This window comes from Fragaria vesca, linkage group LG7, assembly GCF_000184155.1.
Source record: "Fragaria vesca subsp. vesca linkage group LG7, FraVesHawaii_1.0, whole genome shotgun sequence".
Taxonomy (NCBI): domain Eukaryota; kingdom Viridiplantae; phylum Streptophyta; class Magnoliopsida; order Rosales; family Rosaceae; genus Fragaria; species Fragaria vesca.
Window position 1 is genome coordinate 3,500,315 of NC_020497.1, and position 18,243 is coordinate 3,518,557.

The 18,243-nt window shown below is 39.1% G+C and overlaps 3 protein-coding genes and 2 pseudogenes across 5 annotated transcripts; 3 read left to right on the forward strand and 2 right to left on the reverse strand.

The window, feature by feature from the left end:
- Positions 1 to 990: 990 nt before the first annotated feature.
- On the forward strand, positions 991 to 3,365 carry LOC101311900 (UV-stimulated scaffold protein A homolog). The gene is made up of 2 exons (XM_004306617.1): positions 991 to 1,170; positions 1,402 to 3,365. The coding sequence occupies exons 1-2, from the start codon at positions 991 to 993 to the stop codon at positions 3,169 to 3,171; spliced, it is 1,950 nt and encodes a 649-aa protein (XP_004306665.1). The 3' UTR covers positions 3,172 to 3,365.
- Positions 3,366 to 3,617: 252 nt separating this feature from the next.
- Positions 3,618 to 5,860, forward strand: LOC101312188 (aspartate carbamoyltransferase 2, chloroplastic-like). Its single transcript, XM_004306618.1, has 6 exons — positions 3,618 to 3,655; positions 3,826 to 4,331; positions 4,418 to 4,557; positions 5,027 to 5,200; positions 5,318 to 5,554; positions 5,650 to 5,860. The coding sequence occupies exons 2-6, from the start codon at positions 3,869 to 3,871 to the stop codon at positions 5,755 to 5,757; spliced, it is 1,122 nt and encodes a 373-aa protein (XP_004306666.1). The 5' UTR covers positions 3,618 to 3,655; positions 3,826 to 3,868; the 3' UTR covers positions 5,758 to 5,860.
- A 2,388-nt stretch (positions 5,861 to 8,248) lies between these two features.
- Positions 8,249 to 11,041, forward strand: LOC101312477 (E3 ubiquitin-protein ligase SINAT3-like). The gene is made up of 3 exons (XM_004306619.1): positions 8,249 to 8,683; positions 9,745 to 10,131; positions 10,523 to 11,041. The coding sequence occupies exons 1-3, from the start codon at positions 8,489 to 8,491 to the stop codon at positions 10,883 to 10,885; spliced, it is 945 nt and encodes a 314-aa protein (XP_004306667.1). The 5' UTR covers positions 8,249 to 8,488; the 3' UTR covers positions 10,886 to 11,041.
- A 481-nt stretch (positions 11,042 to 11,522) lies between these two features.
- On the reverse strand, positions 11,523 to 13,780 carry LOC101294515 (annotated as a pseudogene). Its single transcript, XR_185325.1, has 3 exons — positions 13,160 to 13,780; positions 12,292 to 12,521; positions 11,523 to 12,155 (listed from the first exon to the last, which is right to left on the reverse strand). The product of XR_185325.1 is annotated as a cytochrome P450 82A3-like (transcript).
- Positions 13,781 to 15,794: 2,014 nt separating this feature from the next.
- Positions 15,795 to 17,577, reverse strand: LOC101294804 (annotated as a pseudogene). Its single transcript, XR_185326.1, has 2 exons — positions 16,718 to 17,577; positions 15,795 to 16,427 (listed from the first exon to the last, which is right to left on the reverse strand). The product of XR_185326.1 is annotated as a cytochrome P450 82A3-like (transcript).
- Positions 17,578 to 18,243: the final 666 nt, after the last annotated feature.

Below are 18,243 nucleotides of genomic sequence, written 5' to 3' on the forward strand. Positions count from 1 at the left end.
CCGAGGACATTGATGATCTTGCATAGTCGCACGCTACGATATCAGGGCTGAAAAAGAAGAATTTAACATTTTGAGAAAAACTCAAAAATAAACTCGAATGCTAAATTACCCAATTACCGAGCACGGTTAAATTCCTCAGTAACTCGTATAATACCCAGTAAATAGGTAAAATTGGGTCTGGGATGTTACAAGTAGAATGATATGAAATATTCTCATACCGATTCTTGTTGATATCGATTGTTGTTGATACCGATTCATGATAATTTTCATTCCAAGTTAGTAAACGTGCCCTAAGTTTTACTAGCTAGCAAATTTCGATCCGACTTGCACCACCCTCCTAAATGGACCCCCAAAGTAGATGGAGGATGGAACGGACATGGAAGCTTAGGGTAGCACACGACGGTATATATGGTTGACCAAATTTATTTACTAGTTTACTCATGGATGTGTTGACCTGCATTGAAAGGCAATCTAACCTTTCTGCTGGTACTCACAAATTTGGATCTGTATGTAGGATTGATTGTGAACATAATATATAGCTGATGCTGCGGCCGGTTGTTAAACATTTATTTAAAAATTTTATGCTATACATTTATAGATTGCCCTATGAAATGTAAGATAATATGATCTACTTAGTTTAGGCTTAATTACTGTCACTCAAGTTTGATTCTCACTCACTTCCTAAAGGGTCAATCATATTGGTATTGGTTAAGCTTGATTCTTACGAAAACCATCTTAAATTTGTAATGGCTTTACATCCTTGTACCGATCCAGTCCCAAAAGTGAATCCCGCTAAATTGGTCATAATCCGATCTAATGAAAATGACCGGGGCGGGTCTTCAACATGACAGGCCCAACCCGTTGATTTGATTTTCCGTGACCTTATCTTCAGACTGCGACAAAATATTTACCCCCAATTCAGCGCCAACATCCACATAAACCCACACTATAAATTTCTCCGCACAATTTTGAAAACTCAAAACTCAAAAAATGGAGGAAGAAGACGGAGGGAAGGTTAGGGTTTTGATCGAGAAGGCGACGGAATCGATCGAGCCAGAGGTCAACCCGCGCCTCCTCAAGGCCATCAAGGCCGTCGTCCGCCGCTCCGATTCCGAGCTCCGACTCGCCGCTCATCTTCTCATGGATCTCATGAAGCGCGACCACTCTCAGGTCCCTCCAAAAACTCAATCTCTGATTTTACCTGCAACTCTGTTTTCGCTAGGGTTTATTAGCTTCATCAATTGAAAGAAACTAATGACAGATTATCAACTCCAATTAGTCAAATTCAAATCGATTTGTATAGAAATGAAGATATAACATGGTTGTGTAATCTTTGTGTTTGAGCTAAAATTTAGGTCTTTTATTTATTTATGATTTTTGATAAATTATGAATAATTTCAGGTGAGGTATTTGACATTGTTGATAATTGATGAGCTTTTTATGCGGTCGAAGCTGTTTAGATGCATTGTGGTTGAGAATATGGATCAGTTGTTGACGTTAAGCGTCGGGTTCAGGAGGAATTTGCCACTGCCAGCTCCGGCAAATGTTGCGGCGACTCTGCGTTTGAAGGCGATTGAGTTTTTGGAGAAGTGGAATGCTTCATATGGGGTTCATTATCGGCAGATTCGGTTAGGGTTTGACTACCTTAAGAACACGCTTAAGTTTCAGTTCCCGAATCTACAGGCAAATGCAGCGCGGGTTCAGCAGGAGAGGAGGGAAAGGGAGAGGAAGTCGAAAGAGATCTTGGTGAAGAAGTTTCAGAGTCTGGAGGGGAGTTTTGGATCGATAAAGGAAGAGATACAGTCGACGGTTGATGAGATTGGGGAGTGTTTAGAAATTGCATGTGCTAAAGAGGAACATTCGAAGTTTATTCCATTAGATGATGAAGAAGATTTTGAAGAGATTCATTCTTATGAATTACGGCAGTTGCGTTTGCAAACGTTGGAGGAAGAAGATAAAGTTCATGAGAATACTGAAAACAAAGTGGTTTTTGATGCACTGAGGGAGCTTTACAAGCTTTTGTTAACCAAGCATTTGGTTGCAGTCCAAGAATGGATTACTGTTCTTGTGAGGGTCGAACTCAATGATAACAGGTCCAGAGATTCCTATTTGAAAGAGTTCATTGATATCCGGAATCAAATTCAATCGGTGAAAAAGAAGTGCGAAGAATCAGGTTGCACTCTTCTAAACACTGTGAATCCTGATGGAGAAGATATTTGGGAAGAAGGCAATGTCGGATCAGTTGAGACTGGGAGTTCTAGTCGTCCCAGTAACAACATTGAAGATCTTGCTGGGACATCAACATCCACATCTAATGAGGTAAAAGAGAGAAGTTCTAAAGCAGATGGTAATGTGACGAATGCTAAAAAAATCCGCAGTCGTGAAGGTGGTGTAGCCAAGTTAGACCCTCTGAAGAGTAAGCTTTTGGCTGAAGCTCCAGAGGTGAATTGGGGCTCTTACTTGGATAACTGGGGTTCAAAGAGGGATGTATTGGCTAACCAGCGGGGGTTGGAGCTTGAAAGTCATTGGGGCAGAGTGGATCAGGATGCAGTTATCCCAGCAGAAAAGATTGCAGAGTTAAATCTTCAGGCTACTGTATACAAAGAAAAGCAAGTTGATATTCCACCATGCCGAGCTCCATTACGTAATGGAAAACTTTGTCAGAGAAAAGACTTGAGAGTTTGTCCGTTTCATGGATCTATTATTCCCAGAGATGATGAGGGGAAGCCTCTCAATCAAAACCCTTCTAAAGATGAGACAACTCAGGATACAGGGGCCAATTTAGTAGAGCAGTTGGCAAAACAAGCTGTGAAGAATGTTCGCGAGAAAGATAAAGATTTAGCAAGGAAGAGAGAAATTGATAAACTAGCACTGAAGCGTGCAAAGCTTGCGAAAGTACGAGAACACAATGATATGGTTTTACGTGATGCTGCTATGGCTTCTACTTCTAGATCTGCAGCTATTGGAGAAGATTTGGAGGCAGCTAATAGCACGAACCCATCATCCAGGAACAAAAAGAAAACCCTTGCAGCCATGCTGAAGAAGAAAGAGACACCAAAAGATAGATTAGCTCAGAGACTTTTAAACACACGAGCGAGCGCTGCCACTGTAAGACAGCTCACCTTGGGGGCGGATACAAATTACAGAGAAGCCTTCCCAAATCAGTGGTGATGAATTCGTTTATTTTACTTGTAAATAGGGTCTTGTTGTTTATGTTTCAGGAACTACAGAGATTTGTTTTTGTAGGTTCTGTAATATATGTTACATTTTCTGATTTGAATTCGTTTGAAAAGTATGAAAATAATGGAAGTTGATGAATGAGAAGTTGGTGATCAAATTGCTGATTCTCAGTTTCTTTGTGATTATTGTATGATCTTTGTTCTGGATTAGTTTCTAATTTCTTTTATTTTTCTTCTATGTATATACTTTTTTAGTGAGCAAGTCTATACTCTAACTATAGACCTGCCCACACTATATCACTTTATCTTGCTTCTCTATTTCTACTCGTGGCCGCCATTTTACGAGTAGTCTAATTTTCTTCTTTCTTTCTGGGTTTACTCTTCCTCTCTTCTTCTTCTTCTTCGGCCGAAACCCGAATCACACTGGTTGCCCAGGCCAAGTGTTACCCATCATCTGCCTTAAGGTCTTCTATTTTGTAAGTATATGTAGAATTACAAGGATTATATAGTATGCGGTTTTCTTGTTGAATGTTGTCTGGAGACTACTACTAATAGGATTTTTGTTGTGTTTACCAAACTAGTCAGCCTTGTATATTTTTCAATTTCACCATGAGATTCATATTCAGTTTCTTTTTGTTATATGCAGAGGCTTTGAAGTGTTTGGTCCCATTGATTGAATTCTACATAAAATGGCTGCTTCATCGTCACTGTTTTCATGTTCCATCCAAGGGGCAGTGCCGTTTCAGAAACAGTCAGACCTTGTCTCAATGCAAATAAAACATCCAAGGTTGTTACTACCCAATGAGAAATTCTCACAAAGTCAGACTTTGTGTCGTGCACTGAAGACTGAGAATTTACCATCCTTTTCGGTGGGGAAAAAGTTTCAACTTGATGATGTGATTGAAGCTCAACAATTTGATAGAGATATTCTGGGTGCTATATTTGAAGTTGCACGTGATATGGAGAAGATTGAAAAAAGATCACCAGGGAGTCAAATTCTTAAGGGATATCTCATGGCTACTCTCTTTTATGAACCCTCTACTAGGACTAGGCTGTCCTTTGAGTCTGCCATGAAACGCTTAGGTGGAGAGGTTTTGACTACTGAGAATGCAAGGGAGTTTTCTTCAGCAGCTAAAGGAGAAACACTTGAAGGTATCTTCTTATTCTTCTTCCACTTGCAAGATTTATGGAGATGATTTTACTAGGATTAGATTGTGACATGGGCAATTGATTTGCAGATAGTATAAGAACTGTCGAGGGTTACTCGGATATAATTGTGATGCGCCACTTTGAGAGTGGTGCAGCCAAAAGAGCAGCAGCAACTGCTGGCATTCCTGTTATTAATGCAGGAGACGGTCCTGGACAACACCCAACTCAGGTACACAGAAATTGTCCTTATTGCAATTAACTGAGGCACAGTGATTTAGTTTGTGGCATGTAGAATTCTTGCCGTTGCAATTGTTTAGTGTGGATTGTGTATGGAAGACTTTACCTCGAATTTGTAGGTTGGTAATTGATTGAGGAACAGGCAAAGCTATGTTTAATGGTAGATAGAAATCCCTTCGTACAGCAATGAGTGGTACACCAATCTTCTATTTAGTTTATAAGAGAGATAGTTTTGGGAGAGAAAAGCAACTGTAGATAAGGAAACCCTCTTATAATAATTAGTCATTTAGTTTATAAAAGCTAGTTTGCACCGAGTCCATTACAGATGTGGGTGCAAGCATGATATGGTCTTGTTTCATACAAGGCATACTGCTAGCATTAGGTCGTGTTAGTTTCAATATCTTTTATTTGGTTGTTGTAATCCTGTAACCTATTGAATGAAGCTTTGCTCATCTCCACAGGCCCTTTTGGATGTCTATACTATTGAAAGAGAGATAGGAAAGCTGGATGGCATAAAAGTTGCACTTGTTGGAGATCTTGCCCACGGAAGGACAGTGCGTTCACTAGCATACTTGCTTGCCAGGTATAATGATGTCAAGATCTACTTCGTCTCTCCTGATGCCGTGAAAATGAAGGTAAACATCAGAACAGGGTGTCACTTTATTTTGCCTATTTTCATCACATTCGAGGCAAGTCTAGAAAGTCCGTGAAATCTAGGAGATTTGGAGTCTCACTTTTTCTATTCATTCCAGAATGACATAAAAGACTATTTGACATCAAGGAATGTTGAATGGGAAGAAAGTGCTGATTTGATGGAAGTTGCATCTAAGTGTGACATTCTCTATCAAACTCGCATTCAGCGTGAACGGTTCGGGGAAAGAATCGACCTCTATGAAGAAGCCCGAGGGAAGTACATTGTGGACCCTCGTGTGTTGGAGGTGATGCAGAAGCATGCTGTGATCATGCACCCTCTGCCGAGACTTGATGAGGTAAGGGTTTTCTAGCTGCAATTGCCCCCTTTAGCAGGCCTCATGTTTACTGATTTAGCTAATAGTTAATTCGTTTCATCTCTGAATGTCATCAGATCACTGTGGATGTTGATGGGGATCCGAGAGCTGCGTATTTCAGACAGGCAAAGAACGGCTTATATATTAGGATGGCTCTATTGAAACTCCTGCTTGTAGGTTGGTGAGGAAGGCAATCTATATTCCTCATTACTCATTAACTTTGGAAGTATTGGCTCCAAAACCATAGGTGGAGGGAAGCATTATTCCAGTTTAGAAGTTTTGACTTTTTTCCTTGGTTATTCCGGATGGATTTTGACTAGGAAGTTTGCTGAGCTGCAAGTAAGTTTGATTTCCTTTGAGTTAATTCTTTGAAGTTCCATTTTCTGCTTTCCGGGAAGTGATTGTGGGATAAAATAACCAGAATTTATGAGAGCAGTGCAATACGTCCTGAATGACATTGCATATGCTTCAGCATAATAACCCCCTCTGAAGATAGTGATTCCGTTTCTTTTGAGTATTGTGAACTCGCAAATATATGCGTCACAAATGGTCAAATACTCCATACAAATAGATGTAACATACACAGCCCAAATATAGCATACTGTTCTCAAATGTCAGAACTTAGTCTTGCTATTAACATACACAGCCCAAATATAGCATACTGTTCTCAAATGTCAGAACTTAGTCTTGCTATTAAGTACGGAAGTTTAGCCTCCAGTCCCCCCAATGATGTCTCTGGTTGAGGTGAAACCCAGCTTGTGGAATGTGGAGCCTTTGAATCATTCCCCCTTCTACATTCTCTTCCTTTTCCTTCAAAGCTAGAGACATTTCAGGCAACATGAGCCTCCAAACTTGGGAGTAGAAATGTAGAATGCTTAAGGATTGGGCAGAGAAGCGATCTTGAAGTAGTGTGCTAGACGAACACCAATTTTCTCCTTACCGTTTGCCAAATCTGAAGCCAATGTTTTTATGCAATGTCTGAGTTCGTTTGGTGTAAAATCGCAGGTAAAGGTCTAATGGTTCTGTAGAGGTGGACAGAAATCAAAATGTAACCATCAGTTTGTTAGAGTGAGGTGGTAGGTAGATATTAGCTCTCCAAGATAGTAACAGCAATTTGGAATCTATGTTGCACACTTGCACATACAAAATCAAAGCAGAAGATAATATTACATCAAGTTTTAAACAACCACTTTTTGGATGATTAAAGATAACGAATAGCTGGATAGCACCAGATAACGAATTAAAGATGCTAGTAGCGGCGAACTGAAGTCATCTTTTATGCCATTGTAAGTGCCCTATAGAGCATTATTATTTTACCTATGATCAAGTGATTAGCACAAAACCTTTTCGTAAGTCATGAACTTCAAATCGATCAAATTTTGATCCGTGTAGAGTAAAATAACATATTAGATATCTAGCTTTCTTAAATAAACAGCATGATCAACTACTTGAACTTGGTTAGATAACTTGATGGATGAAGTAAAAGGCTTAACCATGCTTATGAGTTATGAAACTAGAAACTTTGAAGTCAGCTTTGCAGCACCAAGTTGATTTTATACTTGTGTGAAAATGTAAATGGGAAAATGTAAATATGCTAAGCATGAGTGCCATCTCGACAGAAAAAACATTGGTGCCATAAAAACTCTCACAACATTTTGTTTGTCTGTGAATGTCCCTGTTGAATTTCCTAATTTAAAAAGGGTTTCATCTTTATAATATATGACCAAATTATTTAAAGGACAATGAGTATGACACAATAATGTTGTTCTACGATTCATTGGCCAATTATGATCTAGTTGTTTGGAGGATGAAACATGGATAAGTCGCCCTTGAATATTTGATGAAATTTTAAATGTGGGATATCCGTTGCTTGAGGGATGGTGAAAAATACGTACTTTTTTTTTTTTTTTCTGTTCCCGAAGGAATTCCTTTCTAGGTGTATTAGTCGAGTCTTTACGCAGGGGATGATTATAGGAGATCTTTGTGAACTCATAAGCTTGATATTGTATCGTGATGTTTATATTTCCAATAGGATTTGGTGGGTTGTGTCCAGGCTTGCACATTCCTCGTGTCTTGGATGACCTTATGAGGTGACAATTCTTTGTTAAGTGGATATCACCCCTTTATGTAGGATGAAACAGTGTGTCGTCAGTAACTGCTCCGACCGGCAGCATAGTGGAAATGCTACTTGTATTCGTCTATTAATGCTCCTCGTGAGTTTCACCTTTCCATTTATATAAAACAAATGTAGTTGGCGCCTTAGGTGTAACTATTGTTATTAGGTGTGTTTCAAAATACATTGTTTTGTAGGGGTCCTGTTATTATCACGGAATATTCTTTTGATCTTACATATACTTTAGAATTAAGACACTATGTGACCCATGTATGTTTGGCGACTGTATCGACCTTATTTAAGAAAAAAAAAAAAAAAAACTAAAATATAAGAAACAACAACCAAAAGGCCATAACATCAATAAAACTCACTCTAATTAATAAAATTTAACCGCTCAAATTCACTTCATAAAAAATCAAAATTAGCTCATAACTGAATCTTTTAATAACCACTTAAAATCTGTAACCTCTACCCCTGGATCATAATCACACGGCCCACCTTTACTTTGCCGGTGACCCATCTCTTTCCTTTTTCTCTCTCTATTCCTCTCAGAATCAAAAGGAAAAAAACCTTTTTCATTTCTTCTTCTTCCTCAGTAGACACATTGCAATCGAAATTTTTCCCTCTTTTTTTTCACCAATTGTTTCATTCAATCAATTTTCTGAAGAACCCAGAACCGAAATTTTGGATCTTTATTACTGGGGACAATCATATTGGTCACATTTTCCCAAAGTTTTCAACTTTTTTTTGGGTTTTGATTTCAAATTTTGGTTTGGGGGGTTTTGGTTTTCCCCTGTATCAAAATGGACCCAGAAAACATGGAGATTGTTCCGCCGTCGGATTTGATGGACGAAGATGAGATCCACGGCCGGCCTCGCCAGTTATTTACAGTTCCAAAGCCTCGCAACAATGGGAATAACAATCCGGGAACGACTAGTGTTCATGAGCTTCTTGAATGCCCTGTTTGCACAAATTCAATGTACCCTCCAATCCATCAGGTCTGTGCTTTAATGGGTTTTGCTTTTTGGGTTCAATTTTGCTTGTGGTTTGTGCAATTTGGTTGTGATGAAAATGTGTCTGAGTGGTTGGTGAAGATTGGTTTTGTGGGTTATGAACTCTGTGGGTGATATTGGTTGATTGAATTGAGCAGGATTTGATTGTGGAAAATGGGGTATTGTTCTGATAGAGTAGAAGATAGTCTAAATTGGTTCTTGTTCATTAGAATTGCATGTTGTTTTAGCTAGAACACTCAACACGAAGGTTTTAGTTTGGTGTGGTTACATTCTGGAGATAAGTGATGATCATCAAAGATTTTGAACTTGAGGTATGTTTTTGGAGTTCTTAGTCATAGTCTAGCAAGCAAGTGCGAAGTTAACGGAAATTATTTGAGTACATTGTCTAGAAAAGCACGGGGTTGGTGATCATATTGTTGAGGCTCTTGTTTGTCAGTTGGTTTGGATGGATATTACCAACAATAGGAGGTTTGGAATTCCCTGGATAGTGTGTAATGTGAAGCAGCTTAATGTAGTGACACTTCCAGATTGTTGAATGTATTAGGATAGGATAGATTATCTGTGAAAAGATGTTGGGTGCATTGAGTTCATATCATTCATTCCAAATCATTTTGCTGCTGAAACTTCGTTTGTTGTTTGCTTGAATTTGTGAGATATTTTGCCTTTACTTGGAGTTGAGGAGAGGTGTAAACCCTCTCCCAAGTGATGTTACAACTCTTTGCTGTATAGGTTGACTTAATATAATTTTGAAGGTGTAATGTGCATAACATGCATCTTTAGTTTATGAGTTCCGGTTGTAGCAGTGTTCTTTAGTTTGGATGAGCCGTAATTATGCTACTCTAGCAAATAGAGCTCTTACTTTTTACATTCCATTGTGTTTCATTTCATTATTATTTGAATCAAGAGATACTCAGTCGTTCACTACAGTAAGATTTATTGTTGATGCAAGCAAGGGGGATTGTTCTAGTCCTAAGTAGCTGCTTATGAAATTCTGCCAAGTTTGATGGAGCTTGAAGGTGATTAACTCTGAAATTTTGTTTCTGCAGTGCCACAACGGGCATACCCTTTGCTCTACCTGTAAAACAAGAGTGCACAATCGGTGCCCAACTTGTAGACAGGAACTTGGTGACATAAGGTGTCTAGCATTGGAGAAGGTAGCTGAATCACTTGAACTGCCTTGCAAGTACTGCTCTCTTGGGTGCCCTGAGATATTCCCGTATTATAGTAAACTGAAACATGAGGCTGTATGCAACTTCAGACCATACAACTGTCCTTATGCTGGATCAGACTGCTCTGTTGTTGGGGATATTCCATTCCTTGTTGCTCATCTACGGGATGACCACAAGGTGGACATGCATTCTGGATGTACTTTTAACCATCGTTACGTCAAGTCTAATCCCCGCGAAGTAGAAAATGCCACATGGATGCTAACTGTAAGTATGCATGTACTTCCACATATGTGTCATATGTGTCTCTTTAATTTCTTTTTGCTTCTAATGAAATAGTGATAAGAAAGAATCTGATGAATGCCACTCTCTTCAATGGTTATATGGTTGCTATGATACTGAAGCTGAGCTAGTTAATTTTATAGTAAGGATTTGATCATTATTAGGTTGCTCCAATTAAGAAATCATGAGTTATATGGTCTATAAGATTGCCTTATTAACCATTTAAGTATCCTATAGTGGATTTGTTCGACTTTCTTACTACTGTGGGGATATAGGAAATTAGGAATCATGAGTCCCTTTTTAATATTTAAGACTAGAAGAATCATGGTTTGATTTACAAGATAGAGAAGTAATTGTTATTTTTCATCCTTGTTAGGTTTTCCACTGCTTTGGTCAGTACTTCTGTCTCCATTTTGAAGCCTTCCAGCTTGGTATGGCTCCTGTTTATATGGCATTCCTCCGTTTCATGGGGGATGAAACAGAAGCTCGGAACTACACATACAGCCTTGAGGTTGGAGGAAATGGCCGAAAGATCATATGGGAAGGAAACCCAAGAAGCATAAGGGATAGCCACAAGAAGGTTAGAGACAGCCATGATGGCCTCATAATACAGCGCAACATGGCACTTTTCTTCTCTGGTGGGGATAGGAAAGAGCTGAAGCTGCGAGTTACAGGACGAATATGGAAAGAACAGCAGAACCCAGAAGGTGGTGCGTGCATCATACCTCTCTGTAGTTAGCATGTCGATTATCCTTTCACTCATGTGTGCTAAAACATTATCTTAATGTTATTAGTGAATGTAGATGCTAAAGGATTCTGTCTCTATGGAGTTTAATTGCTGGGGGCGTCACTATTCAAATGCAGTATATTAAAACTTCCAGATTCCTCTTAGCTGAAATACAATCTTCTGTCCCAATTTAGATTGTCACTGACATTAGCTTAACATCTCAATGGTTTGCCATAGTTTATGACAAGCCGATTTATGCTGCTGTATGAGATTATCTTCAAAAGAAAGCAGTAGGTGACATGTAGATCTTAGTTGCAAGGCTTTACAAATCTTGGAGGTAGTAATCAGGTAACTTCTGGTCTTGAAAGTAGAAGCACTCAGTTTGAGACTACAAGTTACCTCGGTGGTAATTTACGTGTGTGTCACTTCCAAATTGTTGGATACTCTCTAAGGTTAGCTCATCTGTGAAAAGGATTTGGTCTTAAACTAGTATTGGTGGCTTAAAAGTGAAGAAAAACTAGTCACACAATATATGTTGAATTAAACAAGGAAATGGGATAAGATCACTTGAATTACAAATATATGTTGCGGTTGACAGAGAGATGATATAGTAGTAAAATTCTAAACATTCAAGAACATTCTTGTCAATCTAGTCAACATTATCATAAAGTTTAGGATGCAGGCGTGGGGTGAGAAGGACCTCCAGCGAGGTTGTCTTCATGTTTGTCATTCCTGAACTCTCATCCATATCAACTGGTTCATCAGATGGAGCTGTAATCTCAAACCCATGTTGCAAATGAGCCAGTGTAAGATGAATAACTTGAAGTGCTAGGGAGATTCCTGGACATATTCGTCTACCACTTCCAAATGGTATTAGTTCAAAACTCTGTCCTCTAACATCAACATTCTTGTGAGTCGTAAGAAACCTTTCTGGTTGGAATTGACAAGGGTCGAGCCAGACATTTGGATCGCGTTGAATCTTCGAAATGTTGATAAGAAGCCGTGTGCCTGCGGTTACATAATAGTTACGTACTGTGCAGTCTTCACTGGATTCATGTGGTGCCGGGAGAGCCCCAGCAGGGTCTAGCCGCAAGGTTTCCTTGATAATGTCTTGTAGATAGATAAGGTTCTTCACATCTGAGTCATTCACTTGCCTTTCCTTACCAACATGGTGATCTAGCTCAAGTTGAGCTTTCTTCAGGACTTTAGGATTGTTGAGTAATAAAGCAAGAGCCCAGGTTAATGTCACTGTCGTTGCATCTGTACCTCCTAGAAACAAACCCTACAAAGGACATGTGAAATGTACATGATTATCAAACATACAAGGACTGAAATGTACATGTGAAATGTATATAGGTATAGGAGATAATAGGAAGTTGTATAATTGATCTAAAGAAGAGATAGATCGGTGTATATACCAGGCATGTAGCTTTGTTAATTGTATCAGGAGTAATTGAACCAGCAACTCTTCTCTACTATCATCATCAAGGACAGTAAGCATCATATCCATGAAGTCATTCTCACCATCTACATCATCCAAAGAATTAGTACTTTTCTGCTTATGCTCTTCCAACCATTTTTGAAGCGCACCATCGAGTTCTTTAGCTGTCTTCTTCATGGCTTTCTCATAACCGCCCAAGTCCAACCAGAGTTACCGGAAACGCTCATCCTACTAGCGACCCGCGTTCCGGAACGCACGAACCCAATCGGGAGGCGTTCGCGATCCCGATCGCCGTGTTGAGCGATCCCGATTTGAGAGGGAAATGTCTTTGCCTAGCGCCCAGAAAGTGTTTGTTTTATTGCAAATAATTAGGAGATGGATAATTAGGAGGAGGAGATCAGGAGCTGCGGGTGGCCGGGTGATTGATTATAACGTGAAGGTGAAGGTTGTTGACTTGTTTGAAATGTGATCTTCGACTCTTTGATGTCGGTGTTGGTGTGAAGATCCACATAATCAAGACATAATCATCTCAATATAAACTGATCTTTATCTAGAAAATAATTAAAACTTAAATAAATACAGTTTTTCTTATTATTTTATCTATTAATTTACTTGTTTGTCCTTCGTGAACTTTGTGGTTGATCTAGTTTATCAATAAGGGATATTTTGGTACCTAAATTTATGATAAGAGTTCTGATTTATTATGTTTCTATAATCTTATATTTATTAATTTGTTTTAATTAAAATTAGCTAATATATTCTAGCGTACCGCGTACCCTAACGACTAACGTACCGCGTTCCCGTACCGGAACGTTCCGCGTTTCTGGCAACATTGAGTCCAACCACCTCAGATATGGAACTGCATCTGAGATTACAAATTCACCACCCAATCTCAGAAATTCCCTCAAAGCCTTTCGAAAGATCTCGTGCTCTTCATTCTTTTGCGCCGAGTTAGAGACAGAGAATCGCTTTCCGACAATCATCCTGAACATGACATTTAAAGTCAAGTCTCCAAACCACCTCTTCATTTCCACCAGCACCTTGTTTGATACACCTTTGTTTTGCTCCCACATATCAAATATAAGTTTCGTAGCCATCTTCACCTCTGATTCTCTGGCGTGCTTGAGCAACTCCAACTTGTGGTTGGAGAGGATGTGCAGCGTGGTTAGCTTTCGCACCTGGCGCCAGTAAGGTCCGTAAGGGATGAAACCGAACATGGCATTGTACCCCATAATCTCCGGGCCTAAAGCTTTCGGCCGGATGGCGAAAGCTTTATCATTAGTGGTGAGACACTCTTTAGCCACCTCCCAACTGCTTACAACAAGAGCTCGATGCACACCAAGCTTGATAGTGAAGAGCGGTCCGTACTTGTCTGCCATGTTGGTGATGTTGCCTAGGGTTATGTGTGGCGGTTGAGACCCTCCTAAGAGGGGAAGGTGGCCGAGTATTGGCCATGCACCGGCGGCTTCTGGGGTTTCTCTATTTTTAGCTGTGTTTTTCTGCAAGTATATTGATATCCGTACGACAGAGAACTGTACAAGAAGAATGCTATGATGGTAGTTGGATCACATATAGAAGATGGAAGCAGAAGCTCCATGGCAATAGGAACCTAGTACCCACAAATACTGAGATTGTTAGATTTGCATGGTTCACATATATATAAGAATTGAAATTTGTTTAGTCATTGTGGTTTGAAGTCGACATCTGTTTAGTCTTTGTGGTTTTATTTTAATCTGAACAATCCTTAAAAGTCACAATTTTATATCCAAATAATCCTTATGGTTTTATTTTAATCTGAATAGTCCTTAAAGTTATGATTTTTATCCAAATAGTCTTCCGACAATTTTCTCAGTTAAAGGTTATAAGGATTATTTGGATGAAAAATCATGACTTGAAGAACTATTCAGATTAAAATAAAACTATAAGGACTATTAGGATGAAAAATCGTGACTTTAAGGACTATTCATATTAAAATAAAACCATAAGGACTAAACAGATATCGACTTCAAAACACAAGGATTATACAATATTTTACCCTATATATAACTAAGTATAAGTAGTGGTTGGTACGTCTAAATGAAGCATCAAATTAAGGTATAGTAGAAATTTAAGGTGTAGAATGAGCCATTCATATCTCATCAACTCAAATGTCTTGTATAATTGAAGTGTACGTACCGGTCTAAATCAAGCAACAAATTAATTAAGCTACGTACGTAGAGTAGAAATTTAAGGTGTACAAAGAGCCATGCACATCTAATTAACTCTAAGTGTCTTGTATATTTGATGTCATGCTGCTCATGCATTCGATCAGTTCTCTTTAGCCATATATCTTATCTCAATTGTGTTTATCTTTGATGTCATGCATCTTAACCCTAATGGTTTCTATATAGCTATCTATAAGATATATGTAGCACAACTGGAGTTTATCAAACTAGTTTCCAAGATTATTAACTTCTAGGTAACCAGTCTAACTCAAGATGGGACTAGCTACGTACTGACCACGTACTCAAGATTCATTTTCTTCGATCAGATCGATCGGACCACAACTTTTTTAAAATTTTCATATAGCGCTATGTGCAATCGAAAATTATGTAACTTATCAAATCGTTTGGGGAATTGGCAAATTAACCTAATTAATATTATGGATGAAGTAGAAATTTAAGGTAGACTGATCAGTTTTTGCTTTGCATTATCGAGGAGTAGTTTGATTCATGAAAACCCAATATAGAGTAAGGCAGAGACCGTTGAGGCTTGGGATAAAATTGGTATTAGCCTAGTCAAACCAGTTTACGTATAAATACAAAGAATACTCTGTAGCTATATATAGCCACATAATTGTATTCGACATATTCATCTCTGGAATACAGCTCTGTTTTCTTCTCCGGCTCTTCTCTCTCAAGTTTATCTGTAAAGCTTCCAGAGACAAGATCTTATATCTTAATCATTTATGCTCGCAACAAGCAAGAGTAATGTTATATGGTCGGAGACAGAGGATCATGCTAGTTCATTTACCATATGTGTACGTATGGTGCGATAGGTCATAGGTTGCCGGAAGGTCGGCAGTTGGGCGCTGCAGACGGCGAAGCTTAGGGTTTATTTCACTTTATTGTAATGTAGTACACAGTATCTCAGGCCTCTTGGTTAATTATAACATGGTTAGTCTATATATGCAAACGGAGAACATGCAACGAAGTTGACTATTATCGTTGGATACTCTTAAGTAAGATATAGCTTAATTATATCTCTGGGCAGGTTATTTATAGTCTTAAACTACTACTCTGTATAGCTATAGGTGCGTGCCTTAAAAGTGAAAATTTTTCAGTAATAAGGTATTATTATCAAATAATACTAACTTTAAAATTTCATTGCAGCACATAAATCCTGAAGAGGAAATGGCAAGGATAATTAAGATGACTTAAATATTACAGTATATGTTGCTTCGCAGAGACATAATAGTAGAATTCTTAACATTCATGTCATCTAGTGAACATTTTCATCAAGTTTAGGATGTAGGCGTGGGGTGAGAAGGACTTCTAGTGGGGTGGTCTTGATGTTTGTTATTCCTGAACTCTCACTCATATCAACCGGTTCATCAGATGGAGCTGTGATTTCAAACTCATGTAGCAAATGAGCTAGTGTAAGTTGAGTAACTTGAAGTGCTAGAGAGATTCCTGGACATATTCGTCTTCCGGTTCCAAATGGTGTCAATTCAAAACTCTGGCCCCTAACATCGACGTTCTTGTGAGTTGTAAGAAACCTTTCTGGTTGGAATAGACAAGGGTCCAGCCAGACATTTGGATTGCGCTGAATCTTTGATAGATTGATAATAAGACGCGTGCCTGAGCTTACATGATAGTTACCTACTGTGCAGTCCTCACTGGATTCATGTGGTAGTGAGAGAGGTGAAGGAGGGTATAGCCGCAAGGTTTCCTTGATAATGGCTTGCAGATAGACTAGGTTCTTTACATCTGATTCGTTCACTAGCCTTTCCCTACCAACATGGTTGTCTAGCTCAAGTTGAGCCTTCTTCAGGACTTCAGGATTGTTGAGTAATAAAGAAAGAGCCCAAGTTAATGTCACTGATGTGGTATCTGTTCCCCCTAGAAAAACCGTCTACAAAGGACATACATAATGTAAATGACTTTCAAACATTCAAGCTAGGAACACTACTGTAGGCTGAGTGCTTCCAATAATTTCCCTTAGAATAAATCCCTATTAGGTAGCAATGGAAAGTGTTTATATATCACAAAAATCTATGTTAGTTGTTTTTGCTAGACAATTACCAGAAGGAGCTAGCTTCTAGTACTGTTTGTGTTATAAGAGAGAATCTACAGAAAGTTGAAGTTCATGATCATATAAATAAATCTTATGGGAAAGGTTAGTCATGATTAAAGTGTATATACCAGGCATGTAGCTTTGAGAATTGTATCAGCAGTAACTGAACCGCCAAACTCCTGTACACAATCATCATCAAGGACAGAAGCATCATATCCATGAAGTCACCATTGACATGTTGCATAGAATTACCACTTCTCTTCTGCTTGTGCTCTTCTAACCATCTTTGTAGTGCACCATCGAGTTCTTTAGCTGTTTTCTTCATGGCTTTCTCATAACCTCCCAAGTCCAACCACCTAAAATATGGAACTGCATCTGAGATTACAAATTCACCAGCCAGTGTTAAAAGTTCCCTCAACGCCTTTCGAAAGCTTTCGTTCTCTTCATTCTCCTGCGCCGAGTTAGCTCCAAGAAATTTCTTTCCAACAACCATCCTGAACATGATCTTTGATGTTAAGACTCCAAACCACCTCTTCATGTCCAGCGACACCTTATTTGAGACACCTTTGTTTCGCTCCCACATATCAAATATTTGCTTCGTGGACACCTTCACCACGGATTCTCGGACGTGCCTCAGCAACTCCAACTTGTTGTTGGAGAGGATGTGCAGCGTGGCCATCTTTCGCACCTGACGCCAGTAAGATCCGTAAGGACTAAAACCGAACACGGCATAGTCGTAACCCAGAATCTCCCCGCTTAAAGCTTTCGGGCGATTGGCAAAAGCTTTATCATTAGTGGTGAGACACTCCTTAGCCAGCTCCCAACTGCTTAACACAAGAGCTCGATGCACACCAAGCTTGATAGTGAAGATCGGTCCGTACTTGTCTGCCATGTTCCTTAGGGTTATGTGTGGCGGTTGAGGCCCTCCTAGGAGGGGAAGGTGGCCGAGAATTGGCCATGCAGCGGCGGCTTCTGGGGGTCTCCTAATGCTAGCTGTGTTTGCTGTGTGCATGTATTTATATATCCATACGAAAGAGAAAAGAAAAGGCACAGATGCTAATAAGATGGTAGTTGGATCAGAAATGGAAGATGGAAGCTGCAGAAACTCCATTGGAACAGAAACCTAACAACACCCAAGCTATCAAGATTAAAGATTGTGCAAAGGATATATGTGCGTAGAGATGAAAGTCAAATCTGAACTAGAAAAATATATGCATGATTAATTCACGCATGACGTACATGATTGAAGAACCTGTCTCCTACAACATGGTATTTAGTATACACATAATTTCAATTGACTTTTATACCTAGATTATTACAAGAGGGACAATGCCTATTAGTCCTAATTTTAAGAATTTTATTCTCACCAACAATACATATTTTAAAATTTCCAAGAGCCAACTTAAAGAAGAAAAAGACAATTATATCCTTAATGATTTAAATAAACTATTATAAGAACAATAGAATGTCTATTTTGAAATAAATATCTATGACCGGATTTTTGCAACCGATGACCGTTGACAGGACACCGGCGATCGTTGACCTTTGACCGGACACCGGCGATCGTTGACCTCCTATTGGGGTCAGTAGGACCACCTATTGGGGTTAGTAGGACCTCCTATTAGGGTCAGTAGGACCTCTTATTGAGGGTAAT